At 47.8% G+C, this 16,158-nt stretch overlaps 1 protein-coding gene across 1 annotated transcript in view; it reads right to left on the bottom strand.

The window, feature by feature from the left end:
* Positions 1–15,954, bottom strand: part of LOC139540107 (inactive serine protease PAMR1-like) — a 60,698-nt gene extending 44,744 nt beyond the window's left edge. The window contains exon 1 of the mRNA XM_071343680.1: positions 15,726–15,954. Within this exon, the coding sequence (XP_071199781.1) occupies positions 15,726–15,861 (136 nt within the window). The 5' untranslated portion in view covers positions 15,862–15,954. The remainder of the gene's footprint in view (positions 1–15,725) is intronic.
* Positions 15,955–16,158: the final 204 nt, after the last annotated feature.

The raw sequence follows: 16,158 nt of genomic DNA, 5'->3' as shown, positions 1-16,158 counted from the left end.
TCCTCTGCAACTGGATCCTGGACTTCCTGACAGGCTGCCCCCTGTCAGGAGGGCAGGCAACAACACATCTGCCACGCTGACCCTCAACACTGGGGCCCTTCAGGGGTGCGTGCTTAGTCCCCTCCTGTATTTCCTGTTCACCCACGACTGTGTGGCCGTGGGCAACTCTCACACCATCTTTACATTTGCCAACGACACGACAGTGGTATGCCTGATCAACGATGACTATTAGACAGTCTATAGGGAGGAGGTCAGAGACCTGGCAATTTGGTGCCAGAACCATAAACACTCCCTTAAAGTCAGCGAAACAAAACAAAGTTATACAGCTGCACAATTGAGAGCATCTTTACTGGCTGCATCACCTCTTGGTATGGAAAACTGCTTGGCATCTGACCATAAGGAGCTACAGAGGGTAGTGCGTACGGCCCACCAATCACTGAGGCTGAGTTCCCTGCCATCCAGAACTGCTATACCAGGCACTGTCAGAGGAAGGGCCTAAGACTCCAGCCACTCAAGTCATAGACTGCTTTCTCTGCTACCACACGGCAAGCGGTACTGGAGAGCCATGTCTGGGACCAAAAGACTCTTGAACAGCTTTTAACCCCAAGCTTTGCGTTAACCGCCTTTTTTTGTTGTTGGACTGAATCTCTTGAGCTGGCTCTATGCACACTTACTGGACTCTACCCACACACTGACACATCCTACACTAACACTCCAACACACAAACACTACACACACACACACATGCACATTGACGTCACACACACACACACACTGACGTCACACACACACACACACACACACACACACACACACACACACACACACACACACACACACACACACACACACACACACACACACACACACACACACATCCTACACTAACACTCCAACACACACACACACACACACACACACACACACACACACACACACACACACACACACACACACACACACACACACACACACACACACACACACACACACACGTACACACACATGCACATTGACGTGTCACACACACACACACACACACACACACACACACACACACATGCACATTGACGTCTCACACACACACACACACACACACACACACACACACACACACACACACACACACACACACACACACACACACACACACACACACACACACACACACACACACACACACACACACACACACACACACACACACACACACACACACATAAACACACTCACACATAGACACACTTTCACACTCTTCACATGCGATGCTGCTACTTTGTTGATAATCTATCCTGAATGCCTGGTCACTTTTACCCCGACCTACAGTTGAAGTCTAAAGTTTACATACACCTTATACATTTAAACTCAGTTTTTTACAATTCCTGACATTTAATCCTAGTAAAACTCCCTGTCTTAGGTCAGTTAGGATCACCACTTTATTTTAAGAATGTGAAATATCAGAATAAGGGTAGAGAGAATGGTTTATTTCAGCTTTTATTTATTTTATCACATTCCAAGTGGGTCAGAAGTTTACATACACTCAATTCGTATTTGGTAGCATTGCCTTTAAATTGTTTAACTTAGGTCAAAACTTAGGTCAAATGTTTCGGGGAGCCTTCCACAAGCTTCCCACAATAAGTTGGGTGAATTTTGGCCCACTCCTCCTGACAGAGCTGGTGTAACTGAGTTAGGTTTGTAGGCCTCCTTGGGGTCATTGTCCATTTGCTTGGGGTTATTGTCCATTTGGAAGACCCATTTGCGACCAAGCTTTAACTTCCTTACTGATGTCTTGAGATGTTGCTTCAATATATCCACATAATTTTCCAACCTCATGATGTCATCTATTTTGTGAAGTGCACCAGTCCCTCCTGCAGCAAAGCACCCCCACAACATGATGCTGCCACCCCCGTGCTTCACAGTTGAGATGGTGTTCTTCGGCTTGCAAGCATCCCCGTTTTTTCTCCAAACATAACGATGGTCATTATGGCCAAACATTTCTATTTTTGTTTCATCAGACCAGAGGACATTTCTCCAAAAAGTATGATCTTTGTCCCCATGTGCAGTTGCAAACCGTAGTCTGGCTTTTCTATGGCGGTTTTGGAGCAGTGGCTTCTTCCTTGCTGAGTAACCTTTCAGGTTATGTCGATATAGGACTCGTTTTACTGTGGATATAGATACTTTTGTACCTGTTTCCTCCAGAATCTTCACAAGGTCCTTTGCTGTTGTTCTGGGATTGATTTGCACTTTTTGCACCAAAGTACGTTCATCTCTAGGAGACAGAACGCGTCTCCTTCCTGAGCGGTATGACTGCTGCGTGGTCCTATGGTGTTTATACTTGCGTACTATTGTTTGTACAGATGAACTTGGTACCTTCAGGCATTTGGAAATTGCTCCCAAGGATGAACCAGACTTGTGGAGGTCTACAATTTTCTTTCTGAGGTCTTGGTTGATTTTTTTTCATTTTCCCAAGATGTCAAGCAAAGAGGCTGAGTTTGAAGGTAGGTCTTGAAATACATCCAAATGACTCAAATGATGTCAACTAGCCCATCAGAAGCTTCGAAAGCCATGACATCATTTCCTGGAATTTTCCAAGCTGTTTAAATGCACAGTCAACTTAGTGTATGTAAACTTCTGACCCACTGGAATTGTGATACAATGAATTATAAGTGAAATAATCTGTCTGTAAACAATTGTTGGAAAAATGTATTGTGTCATGCACAACATAGATGTCCTAACCGACTTGCAAAAACTATAGTTTTCCAACAAGAAATTTGTGGAGTGGTTGAAAAACGAGTTTTAATGACTCCTGTAACGCCCGTCGGAAGAAGTGGACCAAGGTGCAGCGTGGTACGTGTTCATGATTCTTTTTTTCTCAGAACACCAAACAAAACAACAAAAGAATAACGAACGTCACGTTCTGTAGGCTTCAACGAGCTAACAAAAAACAACATCCCACAACCTAAGTTGGCAAAACAGGTTGCCTAAGTATGATTCCCAATTAGAGACAATGATAGACAGCTGTCCCTGATTGAGAACCATACCCGGCCAAAACATAGAAACACAAAACATAGAATGCCCACCCCACATCACACCCTGACCTAACCAAATAGAGAAATAAAACGGCTCTCTAAGGTCAGGGTGTGACAGTACCCCCCCCCCCAACGGTGCGGACTCCCGGCCGCAAACCTGAACCTATAGGGGAGGGTCCGGGTGGGCATCTACCCTGCTGACGGCTCCGCTCCACCTCTGGCTACCCCCACTTTGGTGGCGCCTCTGGTGCGGGGACCCTCGTCGCCGACCGCGGACCTGGGACCCTCGTTGCAGGCTCCAGACTGGAGGTCGTCGTTGGAGGCTCCTGACTGGAGACCGTCGTTGGAGGCTCCGGACTGGAGGCCGTCGCTGTAGGCTCCGGACTGGAGACCGTCGTTGGAGGCTCTGGAGTGGAGACCGTCGCTGGAGGCTCCGGACAGGGGATTGTTGCTGGAGGCTTCGTGCCATGGATCGTCCTTGGAGGCTTCGTGCCATGGATCATCACTGGAGGCTTCGTGCCATGGATCATCACTGGAGGCTTCGTGACATGGATCATCACTGGAGTATACAACATGGAGTATACAGCGTGGAGCTGCCACAGGGCTTACCAGGCTGGGGAGACATACAGGAGGCCTGGTTCTGGGAGCAGGCACAGGACTCACCAGGTTGGGGAAACATACTGGAGGCTTGGTTCTTGGAGTAGACACCGGATACACTGGGCCGTGGAGGCGCACTGGAGGTCTCGAGCATAGAGCCTGCACAACCCGTCCTGGCTGGATGGTTACCTTCGCCCGGCAAAGGCGGGGCACTGGCACAGGACGCACTGGGCTGTGCAGACGCACTGGAGACACAGTGCGCAGAGCCGGCGCAGGATATCCTGGGCCGTAGAGACGCACTGGCGGCCATATGCGCTGAGCCGGCACCATCCGTCCTGGCTGGATGCCCACTCTAGCCCGGCGGATGCGGGGAGCTGGTATGTAGCGCACCGGGCTGTGCACGCGCACTGGAGACACCGTGCGCTCCACCGCATAACACGGTGCCTGACCAGTACCACGCTCCCTACGGTAAGCACGAGGAGTTGGCTCAGGTCTCCAACCTGACTCAGCCAAGGCCTCTCGTGCCTGCTTCGTTGCCGTGACTCCTGGTATCGTTGTTGTTCCTCCCACACTACTTCCGCCTGTTTCCATGGCAGGGTCTTGTCCCCTGCCATAACCTGCTCCCATATCCAAGATGTCCTCCACTCTCTCTTATCCCGGGCCCAGGATCCCTGCTCCTCCTGGCCACGCTGCTTGGTCCTTTGGTGGTGGGTAGTTCTGTAACGCTCGTCTGAGGAAGAGGACCAAAGCGCAGCGTTGTACGTGTTCATGATAATTTATTCAAACTGAACACTGAAACAAAATAACAAAAGTGAGAACAAAACGAAACAGTTCTGTTTGGTGCAGACACAAAACAGAAAAAAACTACCCACAAAACACAGGTTGGAAAACGTTGCCTAAGTATGATTCCCAATCAGTGACAATGATAGACAGCTGTCCCTGATTGAGAACCATACCCGGCCAAAACATAGAAATACAAAACATAGAAATAAAGAAACTAGAATGCCCACCCTCGTCACAACTCCAACCTAAGTGTAGGTAAACTTCCGACTTCAACTGTACATGTACATATTACCTCAACTACATACCTCGTTGACTCGGTACCGGTACTTCTTGTATATAGTCTTGTTATTGTAATTTTATTGTGTTACTATTTCCTTTTTTTATTTAGATAATTCTTTGTACTTTTTAACTCTGCAGTGTTTGGAAAGGGCTTGTAAGTAAGCATTTCACGGTAAAATCTACACCTGTTGTATTTGGCGCAGCTAATGACTGTTTAACAAGCCTCAATGGCAGTACATGTCTTCTGGGTCGTGCTTTGGCAGGTCTTATACAAAGCAAAGAGATATGTCTTACTGCCCTACAAACACACATCCGTGAGGCATACAGCTCAACACCTGAATAGCCCATACATCGGATAGTTACACTTTTGTGGGCAAGAAGCTGGTGGGAACTGTGTGTGTGTGTGTGTGTGTGTGTGTGTGTGTGTGTGTGTGTGTGTGTGTGTGTGTGTGTGTGTGTGTGTGTGTGTGTGTGTGTGTGTGTGTGTGTGTGTGTGTGTGTGTGTGTGTGTGTGTGTGTGTGTGTGTGTGTGTGTGTGTGTGTGTGTGTGTGTGTGTGTGTGTGTGTGTGTGTGAGAGATCAGGGTTGGGTTATAAAAAAATACCAGAAATGTTAAACATCCCACGGTGCACCAATAAATCCATTATTAAAAAATAGAAATAAAATGCACCACAACAAACCTGCCGAGAGAGGGCCGCCCACCAAAACTCACGGACCAGGCAAGGAGGACATTCATCAGAGAGGCAACAAAGAGACTAAAGACAACCCTGAAGGAGCGGAAAAGCTCCACAGCGGAGATGGAAGTATCTGTCCATAGGACCACTGAAAACCGTACACTCCACAGAGCTGGGCATTACGGAAGAGTGGCCAGAAAAAAGAAACTGCTTAAAGAAAAAAATAAGAAAGCACATTTGGTGTTCTCCAAAAGGCATGTGGGAGTCTCCCCAAACATATGGAAGAAGGTACTCTGGTCAGATGAGACTAAAATTTAGCTTTTGGCCATCAAGGGAAATGTTATGCCTGGCACAAGCCCAACACATCTCATAACCCTGAGAATACCATCCTCACAGTGAAGCATGGTGGTGGCAACATCATGCTCTGGGGATGTTTTTCATCGGCAGGGACTGGGAAACTGGTCAGAATTGAAGGAATGATGGATGGCGCTAAATACAGGGAAATTCTTGAGGTAAACCTGTTTCAGTCTTCCAGAGATTTAAGACTGGGATGGAGGTTCACCTTCCAGCAGGACAACCCTAAGCTTATTGCTAAAGCAACACTCAACTGGTTTAAGGAGAAACTTTTAAATGTCTTGGAATGGCCTAGTCAAAGCCCAGACCTCAATCCAATTGAGAATCTGTGGTATGACTTAAAGATTGCTGTACACCAGCGGAACCCATCCAACTTTAAAGAGTTGGAGCAGTTTTGCCTTGAAGAATGGGCAAAATTCCCAGTGGCTAGATGTGCCAAGATTTTGAGAAATGCCCCAATAGACTTGCAGCTGTAATTGCTGCAAAAGGCAGCTCTACAAAGTATTGACTTTGGGGGGGGTGAATAGTTATGCACGCTCAAGTTTTCAGTTTTTTTTTCTTATTTGTTGTTTGCTTTTCAATAAAAAATATTTTGCATCTTCAAAGTGGTAGGCATGTTGTGTACATCAAATGATACAAACTTCCCAAAAATCTACTTTAATTCCAGGTTGTAAGGCAACAAAATAGGAAAAATGCCAAGGGCGGTGAATACTTTCGCAAGCCACTGTAGGAGAATGGTTACATTTGAGACCCCCCGAAAGTTAGACTTTTGTTGCATTTAGGGGAGCTCACGTCCCTGTCCCCCCCCCATCCCGCACAATGGAAATGGCATCGTCCATGGATCTGTTGGAGCGGTAGGCAACTTGGAGTGTGTATGACGTGCTGGCCTTAATGAGGGCCATGACCAGTCTCTCGAAGCACTTCATGATGACTGGGGTGAGTGCGACAGGGCAATAGTCATTTAGGTATGTCACATGGTTTTCTTGGGCACTGGGACAATGGTGGTTTCCTTGGTCTACAGCCTGGTGGTCTCCTTGGTCTACAGCCTGGTGGTCTCCTTGGTCTACAGCCTGGTGGTCTCCTTGGTCTACAGCCTGGTGGTCTCCTTGGTCTACAGCCTGGTGGTCTCCTTGGTCTACAGCCTGGTGGTCTCCTTGGTCTACAGCCTGGTGGTCTCCTTGGTCTACAGCCTGGTGGTCTCCTTGGTCTACAGCCTGGTGGTCTCCTTGGTCTACAGCCTGGTGGTCTCCTTGGTCTACAGCCTGGTGGTCTCCTTGGTCTACAGCCTGGGACAGTATACTCCCCACGTAAAGATTTCTTCCAAGCTTTTGGCTGGCCATGCGGATTTCAGTGTGGTATGCGTGGTTTCTATGCTATTATGTAATTGGTATCTGGTTTCTCCATCCCTGATGTTGTGCTGCCGTGAGATGTGCTCCAACATGAAACTAATGTGTATGGGGTTTAGGCACATGTTGTATATGCAGCTTTGATGTGGATCCAGAGGCTGACATCATTGTTATTCAGGGCAGAAAAGATCAGTCACGGGAGCTGGGAACTTCTCCTACAGAGGTGCTGGTATGACAATCTCTGACCCCTGTCCTATTGCCCTGCTACCCCGTTGCCTTACTGCCCACTCCATTCACAGTTCACACACAGTAACAAGACCTTAGGAGAGGTAATACACTACCATTGAAACACAAGGAGCCTTTAAAGGACAAACAATATTGACTGATACCCCACATCCAATGTGTGGCTGCTCTGTCTGATACTCACTGGGCTCAGAATGCACTTATTGTGCAGAATATGGTTGGCCAAAAAACAAATATTACCCATAAAACAGCATGCCATCCCATTTTGGGTCAATCTCAAGGTTGCTTCACAGCCTCTTTATTTGTTGTGTATAAAACATCAATGTTGACCCGTTCCAGGCTCACATCTGTGGAGCCACACTGCCTTCCATTCCTCTCAGCTCTGATTTCACATCCAAATGCTTTCTGTCTGTGTGTGTGTGTGTGTGTGTGTGTGTGTGTGTGTGTGTGTGTGTGTGTGTGTGTGTGTGTGTGTGTGTGTGTGTGTGTGTGTGTGTGTGTGTGTGTGTGTGTGTGTGTGTGTGTGTGTGTGTGTGTGTGTGTGTGTGTGTGTGTGTGTGTGTGTGTGTGTGTGTGTGTGTGTGTGGACGTGTTTAACTAGTACTGTGGGGACCAGAAGCCCGTGTGTGTGAGCTGACTCTCTGCAGCAGCTGTCTGGTATTTTGGGGCCTGAGCAATTTAGGGCAGTGGAACAGGAAACTCCTCTGGGTGTTGTGGTGTATGTAGGGATGGTATGTGTTGGGGGTACTGTAAAAGACAGTGCAGGAGTTTCCTGTTCACATATGGACTGTGATACAGTTGAAGTCGGAAGTTTACATACACCTTAGCCAAATACATTTAAACTCAGTTTTTCACAATACTTGACATTTTATGCCCTGTCTTAGGTCAGTTAGGATCACCACTTTATTTTAAGAATGTGAAATGTCAGAATAATAGTAGAGAGAATGATTTATTTCAGCTTTTATTTCTTTCATCACATTCCCAGTGGGTCAGAAGTTTACATATACTCAATTAGTATTTGGTAGCATTGCCTTTAAATTGTTCAACTTGGGTCAAATGTTTTGGGTAGCCTTCCACAAGCTTCCCACAATAAGTTGGGAGAATTTTGGCCCATTCCTCCTGACAGAGCTGGTGTAACTGAGTCAAGTATGCAGGCCTCCTTGCTCGCACACACTTTTTCAGTTCTGCCCAAAAATGTTCTATAGGATTGAGGTCAGGGCTTTGTGATGGCCACTCCAATACCTTGACTTTGTTGTCCTTTTGCCACAACTTTGGAAGTATGCTTAGGGTCATTGTCCATTTGGAAGACCCATTTGCGACCAAGCTTTAACTTCCTGACTGATGTCTTGAGATGTTGCTTCAATATATCCACATAATTTTACTCCCTCATAATGCCATCTATTTTGTGAAGTGCACCAGTCCCTCCTGCAGCAAAGCACCCCCACAACATGATGCTGCCACCCCCGTGCTTCACGGTTGGGATGGTGTTCTTCGGCTTGCAAGCCTCCCCCTTTTTCCTTCAAACATAACGATTATCATTATGGCCAAACATTTCTATTTTTGTTTCATCAGACCAGAGGACATTTCTCCAAAAAGTACGATCTTTGTCCCCATGTGCAGTTGCAAACCGTAGTCTGGCTTTTCTATGGCGGTTTTGGAGCAGTGGCTTCTTCCTTGCTGAGTAACCTTTCAGGTTATGTCGATAAAGGACGCGTTTTACTGTGGATATAGATACTGTTGGACCTGTTTCCTCCAGAATCTTCACAAGGTCCTTTGCTGATGTTCTGGGATTGATTTGCAGTTTTTGCACCAAAGTACGTTCATCTCAAGGAGACAGAACGCGTCTCCTTCCTGAGCGGTATGACTGTTGCGTGGTCCCATGTTGTTTCTACTTGCGTACTATTGTTTGTACAGATGAACGCGGACCGCGGACCGCCTTCAGGCGTTTGGAAATTGCTCCCAAGGATAAACCAGACTTGTGGAGGTCTACAATTTTTTTTCTGAGTTCTTGGTGGATTTCTTTTCATTTTCCCAAGATGTCAAGCAAAGAGGCACTGAGTTTGAAGGTAGGCCTTGAAATACATACACAGGTACACCTCCAATTGACTCAAATAATGTCAGTTAGCCTATCATAAGCTTCTAAAGCCATGACATAATTTTATGGAATTTTAGAAGCTGTTGAAAGGCACAGTCAACTTAGTGTATGTAAACTTCTGGCCCACTGGAATTATGATACAATGAATTATTATTGAAATAATCTGTCTGTAAACAATTGTTGGAAAAATTACTTGTGTCATGCACAAAGTAGATGTCCTAACCGACTTGCCAAAACTATAGTTTGTTAACAAGAAATTTGTGGAGTGCTTGAAAAACGAGTTTTAATGACTCCAACCTAAGTGTATGGAAACTTCCGACGTCAACTGTACCAAACATAGATCTCAATGGACAACCTCTGCCATGCTTTAAATAAACCTCAGTCCGATAGGAAATCACCAGTCCATTTCAATACATACCCCCGTTTCTCTGTTATCCACTTTAGTTATATGGTGTGTGTAAATGTATACTGAAATCTTGGTCAAACAGGAGTCTGAAATATGCACATTTGTTTGAGATATTTGGTCCGTTAACTTAAGATTTAGCCTGATCCCTTTCAGACAATATAATATTATATTTTGCAAACTCTCAATTTTCTTGCCAATGGCAAACTCTCCATATCCTTTCTCCCATCATTCACTCTTCTCCTCTGCCCTTTCCCCTCATCATCTCCCCTCATCCTTCACCTTTTTCTGCTCTCTTTCTTTCTTTCTCTTTTTCTTCACTCTTATTTATCCCCTCTTCTCTCCTGGGGATCTTAGCCAAATAAGCTGTGAGGAGACACATCATTGACTGACTGTGTAGGAAGAGCAGAGAGATCCTCAGGGAGCACAGTAGAAAGAGAAGACCACATTCAACAGAATGCCTGTTGCTGACTGAACTCAGCTTTAGCCTCGGAGTGTAAGGGGTTCTCTGTCTTTGTTTTTATCTCTCTCTCTCTCTCTCTCTCTCTCTCTCTCTCTCTCTCTCTCTCTCTCTCTCTCTCTCTCTCTCTCTCTCTCTCTCTCTCTCTCTCTCTCTCTCTCTCTCTCTCTCTCTCTCTCTCTCTCTTGCATTTTCACTCTTTCTCTCTCACTTTTTCTCTCTTGTGCTTTCCCTAAAGACTTGGCTCTAGTGTGTAAGCACCTCTTCTCTTTAAAAACTCCTACAGTCCAACCGTGGCGCCGGCAAATTTTAGACTTCTATACCAACCATTGGTCTGTGTGATTAACAGGAGCTGAGCTAGAGCAGTGTTTATGAGACAAGGGCAGATCACAAATGGTTTGAACTATGAAAAGCTGAGACACTCACGAACACGTACATGTAATCTGTTTTGCTCTATGATGCTCACAAGACACAAGAGTCGTTAGAAGGTGAGGGGTTCTTCTACATAGGAGATCATAGGAGATTCCAGTTCTCTGCTGCCTGTGACTGGAACGAATTGCAAAAATCGTTGAAGTTGGAGACTTTTATTTCCCTCACCAACTTTAAACATCTGCTATCTGAGCAGCTAAACGATCGCTGCAGCTGTACATAGTCCATCTGTAAACAGCCCACCCAATTTACCTACCTCATCCCCTTACTGTTTTTATTTATTTACTTTTCTGCTCTTTTGCACACCAGTATCTCTACTTGCACATGATCATCTGATGATTTATCACTCCAAAATTAATCTGCTAAATTGTAATTATTCGCTCCTATGGCCTATTTATTGCCTACTTCCTCATGCCTTTTGCACACAATGTATATAGACTCATTTTTCTTTTTTTTCCTTTTTTCTTTTTTTTTCCCTACTGTGTTATTGAATGGTTTATTGTTTACTCCATGTGTAACTCTGTGTTGTTGTCTGTTCACACTGCTATGCTTTATCTTGGCCAGGTCGCAGTTGTAAATGAGAACTTGTTCTCAAATAGCCTACCTGGTTAAATAAAGGTGAAAAAAATTTATAGGACATCCCAGGACATAGTGTCTATAATACTGTAATAAATTCACATAGTTGCAATCACAAACTCCCAACTCCACACAGTTATCACTGACTAGTTGGATATTCATTTCCCACTAAGCAAACAATTTTTGTACTTACAGCCTTCATTTAAATTCATTTTTTATCATGTTTTTGCTTGGCAGACCTTATTTGTCAATAAAACTCATGAATGCAACTGTTTCGGAAAAAAATATTTGTGTTATACTTGTTGCCCTGGTTGTCCTGAAAAGAACATGGTAAAACACTTAATTGTAAGACTAAATATAATGACTGGACATGCAGATAAATCAATGTAGTGAAAAAAGACATATTTTTGCTGGGGTCCTCGGGCCTGATGAGGGTGAGGAAAAGCTCCAAAGCCACACACTTCACTCTAGGCACAGTTGCATAGTGTTTGCTGTGTTGCTCAACCGATTTTGTCCATCATCAACTAATTGCATAACGATTATAAAGTGACTAGTGCATAAATAGTCTGAGTCAGCCTCGCTGACGAATTGCCAATGAAGATCAGGTAAGTAGTCAACTCTGGTACAGCTCTCATTGCCGAAGGGAGGTGTCTTCATTACATTCATTTTAAACAGCTGTAGTATACCTCATACTTTTTCCCCCATTATGCTTTATTTTACTGCTATAACACCTATTGAAGGTGTTAGTTATATTGTCTGTGTCTGCTAAGGGTTCAGGAGGTGAGGATATGTCTTTGGACAGGTCTGGCAGACACTTCATGGTAGACACATCAGCAGAGACTGCACCATTTACTCCCTGCATGTAACGCTCGTCCTCCTCCTCATCTGAGGATGAGCAAGGATCGGACCAATATGCAGCGTAGTGTGAATACATCTTAATGTTTATTAAACGAAGACGGAAAAACACTTAAACAAACTACAAAACAATAAACGACGTGAACAGACCTGTACTTGAGAACATAAAACAAGAACGCACGAACAGGAACGAACACACGAACGAACGAAACGAAACAGTCCCGTGTGGCAAAAACACTGACACAGGAACAATCACCCACAAACAAACGGTGAGAACAGCCTACCTTAATATGGTTCTCAATCAGAGGAAACCTAAAACACCTGCCCCTGATTGAGAACCATATCAGGCTAATTAACAATGAACCCAACATAGAAACACATAACATAGAATGCCCACCCAGCTCACGTCCTGACCAACTAAACAAAGACAAAACAAAGGAAATAAGGTCAAGAACGTGACAGTACCCCCCCCCCAACCAAAGTGCGGACTCCGGCCGCAAAACCTTAACCTATAAGGGAGGGTTTGGGTGGGCATCTGTCCACGGCTCTGGCTCTGGCTCTGGACGTGGTCCCCACCCCACCATAGTTAATCCCCGCTTCCGTGGCCTCCTTTTAATGTTGACCCTCCATATAAACCCCACTGGATTAAGGGGCAGCACCGGACTAAGGGGCAACACCGGACTGAGGGGCAGCACCGGACTGAGGGGCAGCACCGGACTGAGGGGCAGCACCGGACTGAGGGGCAGCACCGGACTGAGTGACGGCTCTGGCAGGTCATGGCTGGCTGACGGCTCTGGCAGGTCATGGCTGGCTGACGTGACGGCTCTTGCAGGTCATGGCTGGCTGACGGCTCTGGCAGGTCATGGCTGGCTGACGGCTCTGGCAGGTCATGGCTGGCTGACGGCTCTGGCAGGTCATGGCTGGCTGACGGCTCTGACAGGTCATGGCTGGCTGACGGCTCTGGCAGGTCATGGCTGGCTGACGGCTCTGGCAGGTCATGGCTGGCTGACGGCTCTGGCAGGTCATGGCTGGCTGACGGCACTGGCAGGTCATGGCTGGCTGACGGCACTAGCAGGTCATGGCTGGCTGACGGCACTGGCAGGTCATAGCTGGCGGGCGGCTTTGGCTGCTCCTGTCTGGCGGACGGCTCTGGCTGCTCCTGTCTGGCGGACGGCTCTGGCTGCTCCTGTCTGGCGGACGGCTCTGGCTGCTCCTGTCTGGCGGACGGCTCTGGCTGCTCCTGTCTGGCGGACGGTTCTAGCGGCTCCTGTCTGGCGGACGGCTCTAGCGGCTCCTGACTGACGGACGGTTCTAGCGGCTCCTGACTGACGGACGGCTCTGAAGGCTCAGGACAGACGGGCGGCTTTGAAGGCTCAGGACAGACGGGCGGCTTTGAAGGCTCAGGACAGACAGGCGGCTGTGAAGGCTCAGGACAGACGGGCAGTTCAGACGGCGCTGGGCAGACGGATAGCGCAGGCGGCACTGGGCAGACGGATAGCGCAGGCAGCACTGAGCAGACGGATAGCGCAGGCAGCACTGAGCAGACGGATAGCGCAGGCGGCTCTGGGCAGACGGATAGCGCAGGCGGCTCTGGGCAGACGGATAGTGCAGGCGGCTCTGGGCAGACGGATAGTGCAGGCGGCTCTGGGCAGACGGATAGTGCAGGCGGCTCTGGGCAGACTAGCAGTGCAGGCGGCACTGGGCAGACGGGCACACCTGTAGGGAGGAGACGGAGAGACAGCCTGGTGCGTGGGGCTGCCACAGGACCCACCAGGCTGGAGAGACCTACAGGAGGCTTGGTGTTAAGAGGAGGCACCTGAAGGACCGGGCTGTGGGGGAGCACTGGAGCTCTGGTGCGCAGCCTTGGCACCACTCCCCCAGGCTGGAATACTACTCCAGCCCGGACCCTCCAGAGTGCAGGCACAGGTTGAACCGGGCTGTGGGTGAGCACTGGAGATCTAGTGCCTACTACGCGCACCTCTCCCTTAGGCGCCACTCCCACATTTTCCCGGTACGAGCGGAGCGTAGGCATAGGACGCACTGCACCCTCCCAGCGCCCCGGAGACACAGCACGCAGAGCCGGCGCAGGATACCCTGGACCGAAACTGCGTACCGGAGACCAGACGCGCTGAGCAGGCACAATACGCCCTGGCTGGATGCCCACACTCACATGACACTTTCGGGGGGCTGCCCTATAGCGCACCGGGCTATGGGCACGCACTGGCGACACCGTGCGCTTAACCGCATAACACGGTGCCTGACCAGTAACGTGCTGTTTATGATAAGCACGAGGAGTGCGCTCAGGTCTGCTACCCGGCTTAGCCACACTCCTCTTTAGCCCCCTTCCCAAAAAATCTGGGGCTGCCTCTCGTACCTGTCGCGCTGCCGTACTGCCTTCTCGTATCGCCGCCGCTCAGCTTTCGCTTCCTCCAACTCAGCTTTGGGGCGGCGATATTCCCCAGCCTGTGCCCAGGGTCCTTCTCCGTTCAAAATCTCCTCCCATGTCCAGGAGTCCTGAGATTTCTGCCGCTGCTTTCTCCCACGCTGCTTGGTCCTTGGTTGGTGGGTGATTCTGTAACGCTCGTCCTCCTCCTCGTCTGAGGATGAGCAAGGATCGGACCAATATGCAGCGTAGTGTGAATACATCTTAATGTTTATTAAACGAAGACGGAAAAACACTTAAACAAACTACAAAACAATAAACGACGTGAACAGACCTGTACTTGAGAACATAAAACAAGAACGAACGAACAGGAACGAACACACGAACGAACGAAACGAAACAGTCCCGTGTGGCACAAACACTGACACAGGAACAATCACCCACAAACAAACGGTGAGAACAGCCTACCTTAATATGGTTCTCAATCAGAGGAAACCTAAAACACCTGCCCCTGATTGAGAACCATATCAGGCTAATTAACAATGAACCCAACATAGAAACACATAACATAGAATGCCCACCCAGCTCACGTCCTGACCAACTAAACAAAGACAAAACAAAGGAAATAAGGTCAGGAACGTGACACTGCAGCGCTTCAAATGGTCACCGAGGGCCGATGGACAGATGCTTCTGAGCAAACCTAATCAACAAGACTCAACAATAGACACCGACGCCAAACTGATGATTAGCAGGCTCGGAACTGCTCCGTCTATTTTCAAGGAATGTGTGTCTTTGTTTGGGATCTGGCACGTATCTCAGATAAGAGATGATCAGTTGAAATAAAATAATGTAACGCTCTCAGCAGATGTGAGATCATGTTGCACAACACGTCAAAAGGGTGGTGAAGAAAGAGAGTGACAATAACAAGTTGAAAACACAGAGAGGTTGATCCATGCAGGATCGCATAGCAGTATCCCATTGCAGGGTCTTTAAGACAAACTAACAACAAGCTCTCTTTCCTCCGTCTTCAAACCTCACTCTGTAGGCTGTAAGAGTAGAGGGGGGGGTGGGGGGGGGCAGAGGAAATAAAGACTGGACGGAGAGTGCTGATGCTGGCTTTTTGAGAACAAAGAGCACAGACGGAGAGACTCAGAGAGAGCACAAAGATAAAGACGGGGAGAGTGGAAAGATAGATGTCTGGTATTCCCGGGGCTCTTACCGTAAGGCCATGCTGTCCCCTGGGGCAGTGAGATGAGGATGAGGAGGGTGTTGAACAGGAGAGAGCCAGGGGTCCCGGGGGAGCGGTGGGTGCCGGTGTGAGGGAGCATAGGCAGTCCCTGTCCCGCTGAAAGCATGCTGCAGTCTGGAGCTCTGTTTACTTTCTGAGCTCAGCTGGTTTCACATCACCCTCTCTCACTTACTCTCTCCCCCTCCCTTCGTTGATTTCTCTTTCACCCCCCTCTCTTTCACCCTCCTCTCTCTCTCTCTCTCTCTCTCTCTCTCTCTCTCTCTCTCTCTCTCTCTCTCTCTCTCTCTCTCTCTCTCTCTCTCTCTGAATCTCTCTCTCTCCCATTGGTTTCAGGTTACAGCCCAGCCTGGTAAGGAGATTCCAACAAGCCGACGACGTCACTGCTCTTGAATGAAACCCAGCT

This window comes from Salvelinus alpinus, chromosome 15, assembly GCF_045679555.1.
Source record: "Salvelinus alpinus chromosome 15, SLU_Salpinus.1, whole genome shotgun sequence".
In the NCBI taxonomy this organism is placed as follows: Eukaryota; Metazoa; Chordata; class Actinopteri; order Salmoniformes; family Salmonidae; genus Salvelinus; species Salvelinus alpinus.
Note: the sequence above shows the minus strand (reverse complement) of the source record. Positions and strands in the feature narration are given on the sequence as shown.